Source organism: Trachypithecus francoisi, unplaced genomic scaffold (assembly GCF_009764315.1).
Source record: "Trachypithecus francoisi isolate TF-2019V2 unplaced genomic scaffold, Tfra_2.0 Lachesis_group12, whole genome shotgun sequence".
Classification (NCBI taxonomy): Eukaryota; Metazoa; Chordata; class Mammalia; order Primates; family Cercopithecidae; genus Trachypithecus; species Trachypithecus francoisi.
The window spans coordinates 91687463-91700171 of record NW_022681457.1 but is presented as its reverse complement, the minus strand read 5'-3'; the positions used below and the strand labels follow the sequence as shown (position 1 = coordinate 91700171).

The following is a 12709-nucleotide window of genomic DNA, read 5'->3' as shown; positions in this document are numbered from 1 at the left end:
GTCCCAGCTACTTGGAGGCTGAGGTGGAAGGACCCCTGAGCTCAGGAGTCTGAGGCTGCAATGAGTTGTGATTGCACCACTGCCCTCCAGCTTAGGTGTAGGTGAGGGAGAGAGGCCTATCTCAATGAAGAAGGAGAAAGAGAAGAAGAAAAGTAGCAGCAGCAAGAAGAAGAAGAAGAAGAGAAGAAGAGGAAGAAGAGGAAAAGGAGGAAGAAGAGGAAGAGGAAAAAGAAGAGGAAGAGCAAGAGGAAGAAGAGGAAGAAGAAGGAAGAAGAGGAAGAAGAAAGAAGAAAGGATGAGGAAGAGGAAAAAGGAAGAGGAAGAAGGAAGAGGAAGAAGAGGAAGAAAAGAAGAAGAAGAAGAAAGAAGCAGCAGCAGCAGCTGGAGGAAGGCTGGGAAAATGGTGACCAGAGAGAGTGTCTGGTAGAGGTAAGGCTGGGACAGGGTCCCAGATGAAGGGCCTTGTAGGCTTTGTTAAAGATCTGAGACTTTGTCCCAAGAGCAAAGAGAGGTCATTGCAGGATTTTTTAAAAGGCAAAATCTTTACTTAATTTGCATTTTGATATCACCTTCATAAGAACACACTGTCTACAGTGTTTGGGCTAGATTGGTGGAAGGTTTAGAGCAATACAGGGAAATTATTTAGAAAATTACTGCAGACCTCCAGGCTAGGGATGATGACTTTGACAGGGTAGGGACAGTGGACACATAGACATTGGATGGATTTTATGGCAGCTAGTCTCCAAAAATGAACCACGCCTCCCAATATATGTGCCTTGTGTAGTCCCATCTCACATTGAATCTGGGACAACTCTCTGACCCACTTTAACCAGTAGAATGCAGAGAAAGTGATGCTGAGCCCGTTCCGAACCTGAGATTTTCAGGAGACCTGGCAAGCTCTGCCTTTGAGTTCTTAGGAGTCCTGTTCTAGCAGATAAGAGGTCCAGCTCCCCTGCTGTGAGACCAAGTGAAAACCCCATAGTGGGGCCCTGACATACATAAAGAGGGAGAAAGGCCCAGCTATCCCAGTGTCCCAGTTGAGCCTCTGGGTGACTCTAGTTCAGGCTGCCATCTGATTACAACCACATAAGAGTCCTGTCTTAGTCTATTTGTGCTGCTATAACAAAATGCCTGAGGCTGGGTCATTTATAAACAACAGAAATGTATTACTCACAGCTCTGGAGGATGGGAAATCCAACATCAACATGCCAGCAGATTTTCTTTTTTTTTGAGGCAGGGTCTCACTCAGTTGTCCAGGCTGGAGTCTAGTAGCACAATCATGGCTCACTGCAGCCTTGACTTCCTGGGCTCAGGTGATCCTCCCACCTCAACTTCCCAAGTAGCTGGGACTACAGGCACACGCCACCAGAGCCAGCTTTTTTTTTTTTTTTTGTATTTTTTGTAGAGACAGGGTTTTGCCATATTGCCCAGGATGGTCTTGAACTCCTGGGCTCAAGTGATCCACCCGCCTCTGCCTCTCAAAGTGCTGGGATTACAGGCGTGAGCCACCACACCCAGCCCGTGCCAGCAGATTTGATGTCTGGTGAGAACTTGCTCTCTCCTTCAAAGATGACACTTTCTGCTGCATGCTTACACGGTGAAAGACTCAAGGACCTCCCTTAATGATTTAATCACCTCTCAATGGCTCCCCCTCTTAATACTATCAAACTGGGTATCAGATTCTAACATATAAATTTTGGGAGGACACCAACATTCAGACTAGAGCACATGGTTACCTCTTTGCTTACCATATCAACCGCATGAAGTAGGCAGTTTTATTATCTCCATCCTACAGATGAGGACAATGAGGCACAGAGAGGCTAGGTAACTTCCCCAGGGTCACATTATTGGATAAATGGTGGAGCCTGCATTGAAGAGTAGGAAGCATGACTCCTTATGTCCTTGTGGTTGAGGACTCTGCTGTGCTGCCTCTGTGAGGGAGGCTTCCTGAAAGGACTCAGAATCTCTCAGGGACACCAGGAATGGCTGGAAGCCTCAGAGACAGAGGCAAACTCTGGCTCTCTCTCGAGTGGACTCCACTGACCCCAGATCTCACTCTATCACCCGACTCCAGTCGCTGTGTCTCTGATTGGTCCGCTAACTGGAGGCATAGGGATATGGTGCCCAATTATGAGTCCATCAGCAGTGGGGGAGGTAAGCAGAGCATCTGTAGACATGGCTGCCTGGGTCTGCTCTTTCTTGGCGTGAATGAACAACTTTCCGACAGAACATGACTACTATAGCAATTTAGAAAGAGGCCCAGCTTGGGTCGGGCTTGCATGACTCAGTGCTCTGCACATCAACCTCTGCCCCTGTGAAAACGCAAGGGGAAATGGAATTCTACCCCACCCCATACTGTGCTGTCCCACTTCCTGAGCATCTGGGCCCTGCTGGGTGTTTCTCAGCTCACCTCCTAAACCTCCCTATGGGGCTGCTTTTCCCATCCTGCCCCTGCTGGGTATGGTGGTGCTCCTGTAATCCCAGCTACTCGGGAGGCTGAGGCATGAGAATCACTTGAACCTGGGAGGCAGAGGCTGCAGTGAGCCGAGATCATGATACTGCAGTCCAACCTGGGGTGACTGAACGAGACTCTGTCTAAAAAAAAAAAAAAAAAAAAGAATGCATTTGCTAGTGTACATGCCAGGCACTAGGCAGGGGATTTTACATGTTCACAAATTTCTTACAGCAGCTCTGGGAAGCAGACAGTCTTATTATGCTCATTTTACAGATGAATAAAGTGAGGCTCACAGAATATAAGTGACTTTGCCAAGGTCACACAGTAAATGAGGTTGCCCCAAGAGATGGATTCAAGCTTACATACTCCTGAAGTGTGTACTCCTATTTAAAACAATTTTTTTTGTTTTAAATTCCTGTGGGTACGTAGTAGGTGTGTATATTTATGGATGTGCTCCTATTGTCTAGAGATAGTATAGCCTTCCAGCCCAGGTTGGTTTTTGGCCCACCAGACCTCCTTTCAGAGAGGGGCTGGGCCAAGGGCTTGATGCCCTCTTTCAAAGGTACACAGCTTTGATCTCTTTGCCTGCTGTGCTTCAGTCTATTTAGGTTAGGGCTCTCAAAGTGTGGTTCCTGGACTGGTAGTATCAGCATCACCTGGGAACTTGTCAGAACTATATATTCTTGGCTGGGCGTGGTGGCTCACACCTGTAATCCCAGCACTTTGGGAGGCTGAGGCTGGTGGGTCACCTGAGGTCAGGAGTTCAAGACCAGCCTGGCCGAGATGGTGAAACCCCGTCTCAACTAAAAATACAAAAATTAACCAGGCATGGTGGTGCATGCCTGTAATCCAACTACTTGGGAGGCTGAGGCAGAAGAATTGCTTGAACCCGGGAGGCGGAGGTTGCAGTGAACCAAGACCATGCTGTTGCACTCCAACCTAGGCAACAAGAACAAAAACTTTGTCTCAAAAAAAAAAAAAAAAGAAATACATATTCTCAGGACCACCCCAAACCTATTCAATTGGAAACGCTGGAAAAGGGCCTGGCAATGTGTGTTTTCACAAACCCTCCAGGTGATTCTGATGCAGGCCCAAGCCTGAGAACCATCAGAGAATGTGGAACAGAGCTGCAGTCAACAGCCTTGTTTATTCTCCTCCCAGGTGGCTCTGAAGACAGCAGCTGGAGAAAGTGAGAATTTTCAGCTGAGTAATTTTTTTTAAATAGTTGTTTTCTCATCACATTTGTTAGAAATGACTCAGGTCTGGCTTCAGAGAAACTGTATGAATTCCTTAATTGTTACACACTATTATTATTTTGTTTACATTTGGGTGTAGCCTAAAAGAGAATGAAAATAAACACAAAGAAATCCAAATACCACATTCAGCCTCTTAACATCTTGTCTGTCTAGGGAAGGGTTGTGAGTATAATCCCCAATTCAGTCAACACACTTGAGCTTTGTCTTCTCAGTGCTGGGTCCTAGGCTGGGCTCCAAGGTACAGGCAGGGCCTCTGCCTGCCTGTTCCTGTATCAAGGGTACACAGACAGCTCTAACAGAATTCAGGGTTGGAAGAGCTGGGGCCCCAGGGTTTGCTCTAACATGGTCCTGGGCCTCTCCATTTCAAATTTCTCACCAGTGCACAGCCCTGAGTTTGACTCCAGGCTCTGCCACTTACCTGCTGTGTGATCTTAGGCAAATCACTTGACCTCTCTGGGCCTCAGATTCCTCCATTGTGGAATGAGATAATAGTTCCCACCTTGCAGGCTTGTTGTGAAGACGGGGAAAGTGTATATAGTGCAGTGGTGCCCCTTATTTTCTGTGTGCCCTTGAGCAAGTTAGTTAGCCTCTCTACGTGTGTTTCCTCCCTTGGAACACAGGATTACTAAACAGCACATACCTCTTAGGGTTATTGAGTTAAAAATTATATAAATCTTTTTTTTTTTTTGAGATGGAGTCTCGCTCTGTCGCCCAGGCGGGAGTGCAGTGGCGCAATCTCGGCTCACTGCAAGCTCCGCCTCCTGGGTTTACGCCATCCTCCTGCCTCAGCCTCCCGAGTAGCCGGGACTACAGGCGCCCGCCACCACGCCCTGCTAATTTTTTTTGTATTTTTTTTTAGTAGAGACGGGGTTTCACCGTGTTAACCAGGATGGTCTCAATCGCCTGACCTCGTGATCTGCCCGTCTCGGCCTCCCAAAGTGCTGGGATTACAGGCTTGAGCCACCACGCCCGGCCTTTTTTTTTTTTTTTTTTTTTTTTTTTTTTGAGATGTATCACTCTGTCACCCAGGCTGGAGTGCAGTGGCACAATCTCGGCTCACTGCAACCTCCGCCTCCTGCGTTCAAGTGATTCCCCTGCCTCAGCCTCCCCAGTAGCTGGGATTACAGACTCCAAATGGACAGACTGGATTCTGGTTCGTTTCTTCTTACCTCTATTGATTCATTCAGTAAACATATTGAATGTACCTATTATGTGCCTACTAGGTGATGAAAAAAGTTGGTAGGGCAGACCCAGACCATGACATCCAAATGCAGCCAGCTCAAAGATTGATTAAACTAAAAGTAGAGCCAAAGTTATTCGGGTGCTCCTCTCAGTCTAATCTTTAAAGGTTTCTGCCATGGCCATCCTAATCTACCCTTCCTGATTGGTAGATACTTGTTCTCATACTGTGTTGCAAATGGCTACTAATCTCAAAGAAAGGGCCTACAAATGACTGTCCTATAAAGCTGCCTCCTGAAATGCTGCTCCTATGCATAGGAAACAAGAAGGTTCCAGGCAGAAGGGCCCAGAGAAATCAGTCTGAAGCCTCTCAGTTCACAGGGGGAAATCAAGCCAGGCAGAAGTGACCCAGATCCAATTAGGGTGACTCAGCCAAGGACACCCAGCCATTATATGTCCCAGCTGGGTAGGCAGCAGAAAATGGCTCTCCCTGCCTCTGGTCCCTGCCCTGCACCATCTGTGTACTGAGTATGTTCTAGCTAGGTTGTGCAGAGTGTCCTAGGGAGATACTAAGGCAGAACAAGAAGTGCCACTGATTAAAAAATAGTCTATAGCCCACTGGGCACAGTGGCTCACGCCTGTAATCCCAGCACTTTGGGAGGCTGAGGCAGGCAGATTGCTAGAGCTCAGGAGTTTGAAACCAACCTGGGCAACATGGCAAAACCCTGTCTCTACAAAAAATACAAAAATCAGCATGGCATGGTGGCATGCACCTGTAGTCCCAGCTACTTGAGAGGCTGAGGTTGGAGGATCACTTGAGCCTGAGAGATGGAGGTTTCAGCGAGCTGAGGTCATGTAACTGCACTCCAGCCTGGGTGACACAGCCAAACCTTGTCTCAAAAGAGAAAAAAAAAAAGCCCACAGCCTAGCAGGGGACATGAAGACATGGTAGACCAAAACCCCTTTGGCTTCATTGATTTGAAATGCTGCCTTCATTGTGTACCAGTCTCCAATGTATACGGGACTGTTGTAGACTCTGTTCTGTTTTACCACTGTCTCTTCCTGCTCCAGCACCATACTGTTTTAAAGACTGTAGTTTTGGCCAGGCGTGGTGGCTCATGCCTATAATCCCAGCACTTTGGGAGGCCGAGGTGGGTAGATTACTGGAGGTCAGGAGTTCAAGGCCACTCTGGCCAACATGGTGAAACCCCGTCTCTACTAAAAATACAAAATTAGCTGGGCGTGGTGGCGTGCGCCTATAATCCCAGTTACTTGGGAAGCTGAGGCAGGAGAATCGGTTGAACCCAGGAGGCAGAGTTTGCAGTGAGCTGAGATTGCGCCATTGCACTCCAGCCTGGGCAAAAAGAGTGAAACTCCATCTCAAAAAAAAGAAAAAAAAAAAAAAGACTACAGCATTATTTAAAAATTTTTGATATGATAGAGGAAGTCATTTTTTTTATTTTCCAAGAATGTCTTGACTCTTCTTGTACGCTTACTTTTCCAGATGAACTTTTGAGTCAGCTTTTGAGTAACACAGCCATTGAATCTTCTTCAGCACTCTTGTCTATGCCATGCTCCAGGCACTTGAGTAGGGTATTCAGTCCTCGCCCTTGGGAAATCACAAACTAGGTGCAAAGTGTAACCAAACAAGAAGTGTAAAATAGCAACAGGAATCTCACACTATGGGTAACAAGAACCAAATGAGTGAGGGGTCCAGGTAGACTAAGTGCTGTGTTCCTTGGGGCCAGGCAGGTCATGGAAGGTTCAACAGAGGTGACATTATACAGGACTTTGATGGGTGAGCAGCAACTTGTCGGTATAGAAGAAATGCTTTGAGTTGAGGAAGTCCGGGAAAGCTTCTTGAAGAAGGAGACACATTTCTCTTGAGAGGTGAGTAAGAGTTTGCAGGGTTTAGATGATGGGATAAAGGGAGGGATCGCCTTGAACTGGAAAAGTCACAAAAAGGTTCTCTGAAGACATTTTAGATGCGTTTTGAGTTGGAGTCGGGAAGATGCCTGGAAGAGACAATTAAATAAAAAGAATTTTATTACAAAAGTAATACAAGGACATGTCATTTGAACTGGGTTTCGAGAGATGAGGGAGCAGTTCCTGCGGCAGACAAGAGGGGTACCACGAAGTAAGTTGAGGCAGACGCAGAAAAGGCTTCCCGGTCCCGCTCACTTTTTAAGACCTAAGATGCAGAGTCCAAGTGTCCCACCTGCGTGGCTGCGCCCTGTAGTTCCGATTTCCCAGGGTGGGGTAGTCACCGCCAGGTCTCCGGGGGAGAAGACTGCGGCGAGGGCGGGCGGGCAGAGCTGAGTGCTTTATGTCGGAATCGACCAATGGGATGGCGACACCCGGTTGCCAGGGCTACGGCCAAGCGGAGGCAGGGCCTCGGCGCCATGGGCGGGGCCTGGCTGGGGTTATATAAGCGTGCGGCGGGCGGAAGGCTGGGCGTGGGGGTCGGTGGCTGCTGGGAGGGCAGGGCGCAGGCCGCGCGACCCGATCCCGGGGGAGCGAGAGAGCGGAGGCGCCGAGGATCCGATTCACTCGCTGGGGAGACTTATGGGCCGAAGCCGTGTAAATGCGTTTTAAGGCGAGTGCGGAAAGTGGCCTGGGGAGCCTCGGGGAGCGGACGCCCTCCGCTCTGGTGCTGACCTGCCCCCCGGCCCCTTCTGCCTCCTGTCAGCAGGGGCCTCGGCTCCGCAACTGCCACTCCTCCTCGGGGTGTTGCACAAGTTCCGAGGTCACCGGCGACCCCCCCTAGCAGCGCGCCTGGCTCTGGCCCCCGCGAAGGAGGACGGAGCTTGGTAAGGGGCCCTGGGGGATGGGGGGACCTCAGCCCTGCACTCGGTAGGAGTCACTGCACGCTGTAGGAGTCACTCGGACAGAAAAAACCTCGGCCTTCCGTTCTGTCCCAGGAGCTTGCGACCCCCACCCACCACGTGGCGCCCCCAGGCACGCCTAGAATTCCAGCATGTCAGAATCAGTCCAGCCCCCATTTACAATTGGGGAAAGTGAGGCTCCGAAAAGGGTCAGAGGGTACCCGAGGTCAAGCAGTAGAGAGCGAACTCGAACTTAAGCTCTTACTCTCAGGCTGAGACTCCTTGGCGTGGCCACCGGCTACCCTCTGGGTGGGTGTGGTCAAGACTGGGGGCGCCCTGGAAACTTCCCCACCCAAGTTTCTCAGATTTTCTGTTCCATCTCTCTTTCACTGTTTCCTGAAATCCAGAATTTCAGAACTGAGAAGGCTCTCCAAAACAATTCATCCATTTTACTGGTGGGGCAACTGACTCGGAGAGGCAGTGACATTTGGGCATACGGTGCCTTGTCTGCGTTTGAAATCCGGGATTCTTTATTTTCTCCACCCTTGCCTAATGAACCCCGGGCTTGTGCTGGGGGCGGGTTGTGACGGGATTGGGTTCCCTGGCCTGGGGAGGCGAGTGGGGCAGCGGAGCTGGCTCCCCAGCGGTTCCCTTCATCTCCCTCCGCCCCGCAGTGTGTTGCATACTTTCTAAGGCGGCGGCTGCAGCAGCGGCTCCATCCAGCCCGTCAGCTCCTCCTGCAAGGCATGGCTGGCTACCTGAGTGAATCGGACTTTGTGATGGTGGAGGAGGGCTTCAGTACCCGAGACCTGCTGAAGGAACTCACTCTGGGGGCCTCAGAGGCCACCACGGTGAGGGGCTGGGAATGGGGGTGGGTCCCCGCTCCCCTGTACAGATCAGCTGCCTTCTCAGGAAGGGTCCCTAGGGCCCTCATCTTATCCTTCCGCTTATTTGGTACGCAATCCTTGCTATTTGCAAGAGAGGGGCTCAATTTATCCCCAATTCTTGGTCCTTGCCCCTAAACCTGCCCCTCCTATGTTGCCTTTCTACCCAGTCCTCCAAGGTCAGAAACGGGGGATTCCTGTCCTGCTGCCCCCTCTCCCTCACCGCCCACATCTAGGCATTACCAAGCCCTGTGAATTATGCCTCCTTAAATAACCCTCCAATGTGCTTATATGGAACCTCATTTGCTAGCTTAGTCTTCCTCTCTCCAAAGGCCCCCTCATCTCCTCCCTATCTCATGCCACCCCCTCCAAATGTATGATAGTCCTGTTCAAAATCAGAATTTGGCATTTCCCCACTGCCTACAGGATCAAGTCAGAGCTTCCCTGCCTCCATAGCCCCATTCCCAGTTTTCCCCACTCCCAGTTTTCCCCACAGTATATATTATGCTCTTTCGGAGCTGAATGACTCATTTTGCGTTTCCCAATGATGCTGTGTGCCCTATTACCATGCCTTTGCCCAGGCTATTCCTTCTGCCTGCAGCATCCTTCTCTCAGCCTTTCCCCTCTTTAGCTCTTTCTAGTCATTCCATTCTTCTCATCAGTGTTGCCTTTTCCTGATCGCCCCAGGCAGATTTTGTATTTTCTTTCTCCATGCCCCCACACTGCACCTTGTAGAAACTGTCATCTAACATCAACTGAGTGGACTCGTAAGTACTTAAGGGGCTCCTTTTCTTCCAGACCTAAGCTCCTTCAGAGCAACAGTACTGTTTGGTCATCTCTGTCTCTTAGCATAATGTTTGGCACCAACTGGGCATGAGTAAAAACGTGTTGCATGAAAGGGAAACTGAGTCCCAGGGAAGGAACTCTGGAAGGGTCCCTTCCACATTTAAGTAATGTGGTCTCACACACAGCCTCATACACGTTTGGCCTTTAGCACATCTGCAATGAACAGTTGTCCATAGGCATCGGTTGCAGTATCAGTGGGAGGAGCTTAAGGCTTCATTGAACACCTGTGTTTGGAAGGCAATGAGCTGTAGGTCACAGCTTCTGCCTTTAGGGAGTTTACCCTTTTCTAGAATGGACGGATGCGTATGCAGTTCTGATACCTTGGAAGCACGTGCAAATGCTGTGGGAGCATCTAAAAGCAGAGTTGCCTTATTGGTTTGGGGAAGGTGGCATTTGAGTGAAACTTTAAGGATTTTGCCAGACACAGGAGTGGGAAGCGTATTCTGCAGAGGTCATGGTGGGAACAAAGGTTTGAAGGTGAGAAAATGATCCAGCCTACAGCTGGAGTTTTAGCCACATTGAGGGGAGGGGTTGGGGCTAGATCACAGAGCCTTGAATGCCAGACTGCGGAGTTTGCCTTCTGTCCTGTAGGCTTGGGGAGGCCCAAAACACTTTACAGCAGGGTAGCTCTGTGGCCAGAACTGAACCTGGGTCAGGTACTTGGAAGGATCTTGGATGGCATGCACAGGGTGGGAGCTGGATGGGGTCTCATATTCATCCACTTCTTGTCATTCAGGACAAGGTTGCTGCCTTCTTCGTGGCTGACCTGGGTGCCATAGTGAGGAAGCACTTTTGCTTTCTGAAGTGCCTGCCACGAGTCCGGCCCTTTTACGCTGTCAAGTGCAACAGCAGCCCAGGTGTGCTGAAGGTTCTGGCCCAGCTGGGGCTGGGCTTCAGCTGTGCCAACAAGGTGAGCCCGGCGCCCACGGTGCACTGACCCTCCATGCCCACTCAACACACACATGGCCAGGCTAGTGAGGGTGGGCTCTGGGGAGCAAGAGGTACCTGCATTTGGTCCTTGCCCTCTGGGAAGACCACCCACTCAGGAGGGGTCTCAAGGGATGAGGGAGGGAGAAACGAGCATGGAATTTGTCAGCCTTGAAGTTCCAGATTGGAGTCTTCTGCGTCCCTGGTAGAAAGCTCATCTTTTTAATGGAGATTTGCAAATTTGTTTGGCACAGAGCTATACATGATGTTCTTCTAATTAAAACAAAACAAATATATCTCCATATTGTTGGTTTCTTTTCTTTTTCCTTTTATAATCATAATAATGTGTGATGGTACATTTTCTTAACTAGTCCTTGTAGTTTTGTTGTTGCCACCAATTCTGTCTTTCTAATTTGATTTCTGCTGTTGTCTTCATTCCCTCCTGCTCTCTTTAGATTTATTTTTTTATTTTTTTCATTTTTTGAGATGGAGTCTTGCTATCACCCAGGCTGGAGTGCAGTGGTGCCATCTTGGCTCACTGCAACCTTCACCTCCCGGATTCAAGCAATTCTCCTGCCCTCAGCCTCCCAAGTAGCTGGGATTACAGGCGTGTGCCACCACACACGGCTAATTTTTTGGTATTTTCAGTAGAGACAGGTTTTCAGCATGTTGGCCAGGCTGATCTCAAACTCCTGACCTCAGGTGATCCACCCGCCTCAGCCTCCCAAAGTGCTGGGTTTACAGGCGTGAGCCACGGCGCATGGCCACTTTAGATTAACTTTGCTTATCTACTGTCGTTCAGTATCCACTGAACTCCTATAATGTGGTAGTCACTGTGCTAGGCAGGGCTAGCAATACAGAATTGATAGACTGCTGTCCTTGAGTTGAATGCTTAGTTTATTTCCATTCTGTCCTTGCTAGATAAAAGCCTTTAAGCTATAAAGTTTCAACTAAGTAGAGCTTTGAAAGTATCTCATTTATTAATTCAGCAAATATTAATTGGGCATTTCCTCTGAGGCCAAGTGCTATTCTAGGTGGGGATTTGGCAATGAGCAAAATAAAACAACAGAAGCCCTTCCTTCATGGAGCTTGTTTACAAAAAAAAAAGATTAAATAATGAAAATATGTAGTATTTTAGATGGAAAATGCTGTAGAGAGAAAGCAGGAAAGGGAAGTAAGGAGTGTTGGGAGAGAGGATTGTACTTTTAGATAGTTTGACCAGGGAAGGGTTCACTGAGACTTGAATACAGACCCAAAAGAGCCAACGGATCAAGCCAGGTGGATAACCAGGGAAAGGGCATTTCAGGCAGCAGGAACAGCAAGCGCAAAGGCCCTGAGGTGGGAGCAAGTCCAGTGGGCACTGGTTTGTGATAGTGTCCTTAGCACCGTTTTCTTGGTGGTTAGTAATGGTTGCGTAATATGGCTGGATGTTGTGAGGAGAGTTCTAGAAAGGACTCTTGGAGTCCTGGGCAGGATGACAGGGCTGGAGTGACTCCAGGTTGGGGAGAGGTGTGCATTTGGCTGGGATGGTTAGAACGAGTGGGTTAACCTATAGCAGGGACTAAATGTTAACGCCTTTCATGGTAGATGAGGTGCTTCCCCTTGTCTTTGGTTTAGTTCAAGCTCTGCACACCTCGTTTTGTGCATGTCTTTCATGAAGCCCTGTGAGGCACACAGGGGGAGAGACTGCTGTTCTACAGTTGAGGAAACTGTGGGGTCAGCCGTCTGTGGGTAGCAGAGCCAGGACGTCCACGCTTCCCACTTCTTCCTACAGTGCCCTGGACCTCCACGTGGGATGAGAAGGAGCAGGATCCTTTCAGTTCCCGAGGTCTAGGGTGAACAACAGGACCAAACCCCACTGCCTAGAGTTTTCTGCTTCAGGAACCCCATGGGGAGGTGCTTAGTTCTCTAGAAGAAAGGGCAGAGTGGAGTGTTAAGGCTCAGAGAGACCTTGATGACAACGGGGACTGGAGAAGCATCTGCCCTTTGCTGAGTGCGTCTGTTGTGTCAGGCACTTTGCCAGCTGTTTTCTGTACATGATCTCATTTTACTCTTGCAACAGCCCTGTGAGGTAATTATTATTTTTTTAATGGGGATTCTGACCGTAGCCTGGTGAGGACACATTTAACGTATAAGGAAATGAGAGATGGAGGTTCTGCACCAGGGTGGTGGCAGCTTGAGTCCTGCTGAGTTGCCTTGGACTCTGTCTTTTCCAAGGTCACTAAGGAGAGGATAGCTGAGCTGGGATTCAGCCAACGATGGATGCCCTCAGCCAACTGCAGGGGCAAGGAGAGACCTAAGCCACCTCCCTGCGATGGGATCACGCAGACCCTTTGG

The 12709-nt window shown here is 49.3% G+C and overlaps 1 protein-coding gene and 1 long non-coding RNA gene across 8 annotated transcripts in view; one reads left to right on the top strand and one right to left on the bottom strand.

Moving 5' to 3' along the window:
• Positions 1–6328: 6328 nt before the first annotated feature.
• LOC117092924 lies at positions 6329–7217 on the bottom strand. The gene is made up of 2 exons (XR_004440973.1): positions 7109–7217; positions 6329–6905 (listed from the first exon to the last, which is right to left on the bottom strand). It is a non-coding gene; the product is annotated as an uncharacterized LOC117092924 (long non-coding RNA).
• A 60-nt stretch (positions 7218–7277) lies between these two features.
• AZIN2 (antizyme inhibitor 2) overlaps positions 7278–12709 on the top strand; it is a 43984-nt gene continuing 38552 nt past the window's right edge. For 2 of the 7 annotated variants that reach the window (XM_033227219.1, XM_033227220.1), the window contains exons 1-2: positions 8590–9366; positions 10182–10355. Coding sequence is in view for 4 of the 7 variants with exons in the window: in XM_033227218.1 (XP_033083109.1) it covers positions 7293–7486; positions 7580–7700; positions 8390–8566; positions 10182–10355 (666 nt within the window). In the remaining 3 variants the exon portion in view is untranslated. Of the gene's footprint in view, positions 7487–7579; positions 7701–8389; positions 8567–8589; positions 9367–10181; positions 10356–12709 lie in introns of those variants that run through there. The other 5 variants (XM_033227218.1, XM_033227217.1, XM_033227215.1 and 2 more) reach the window with 5 other exon arrangements.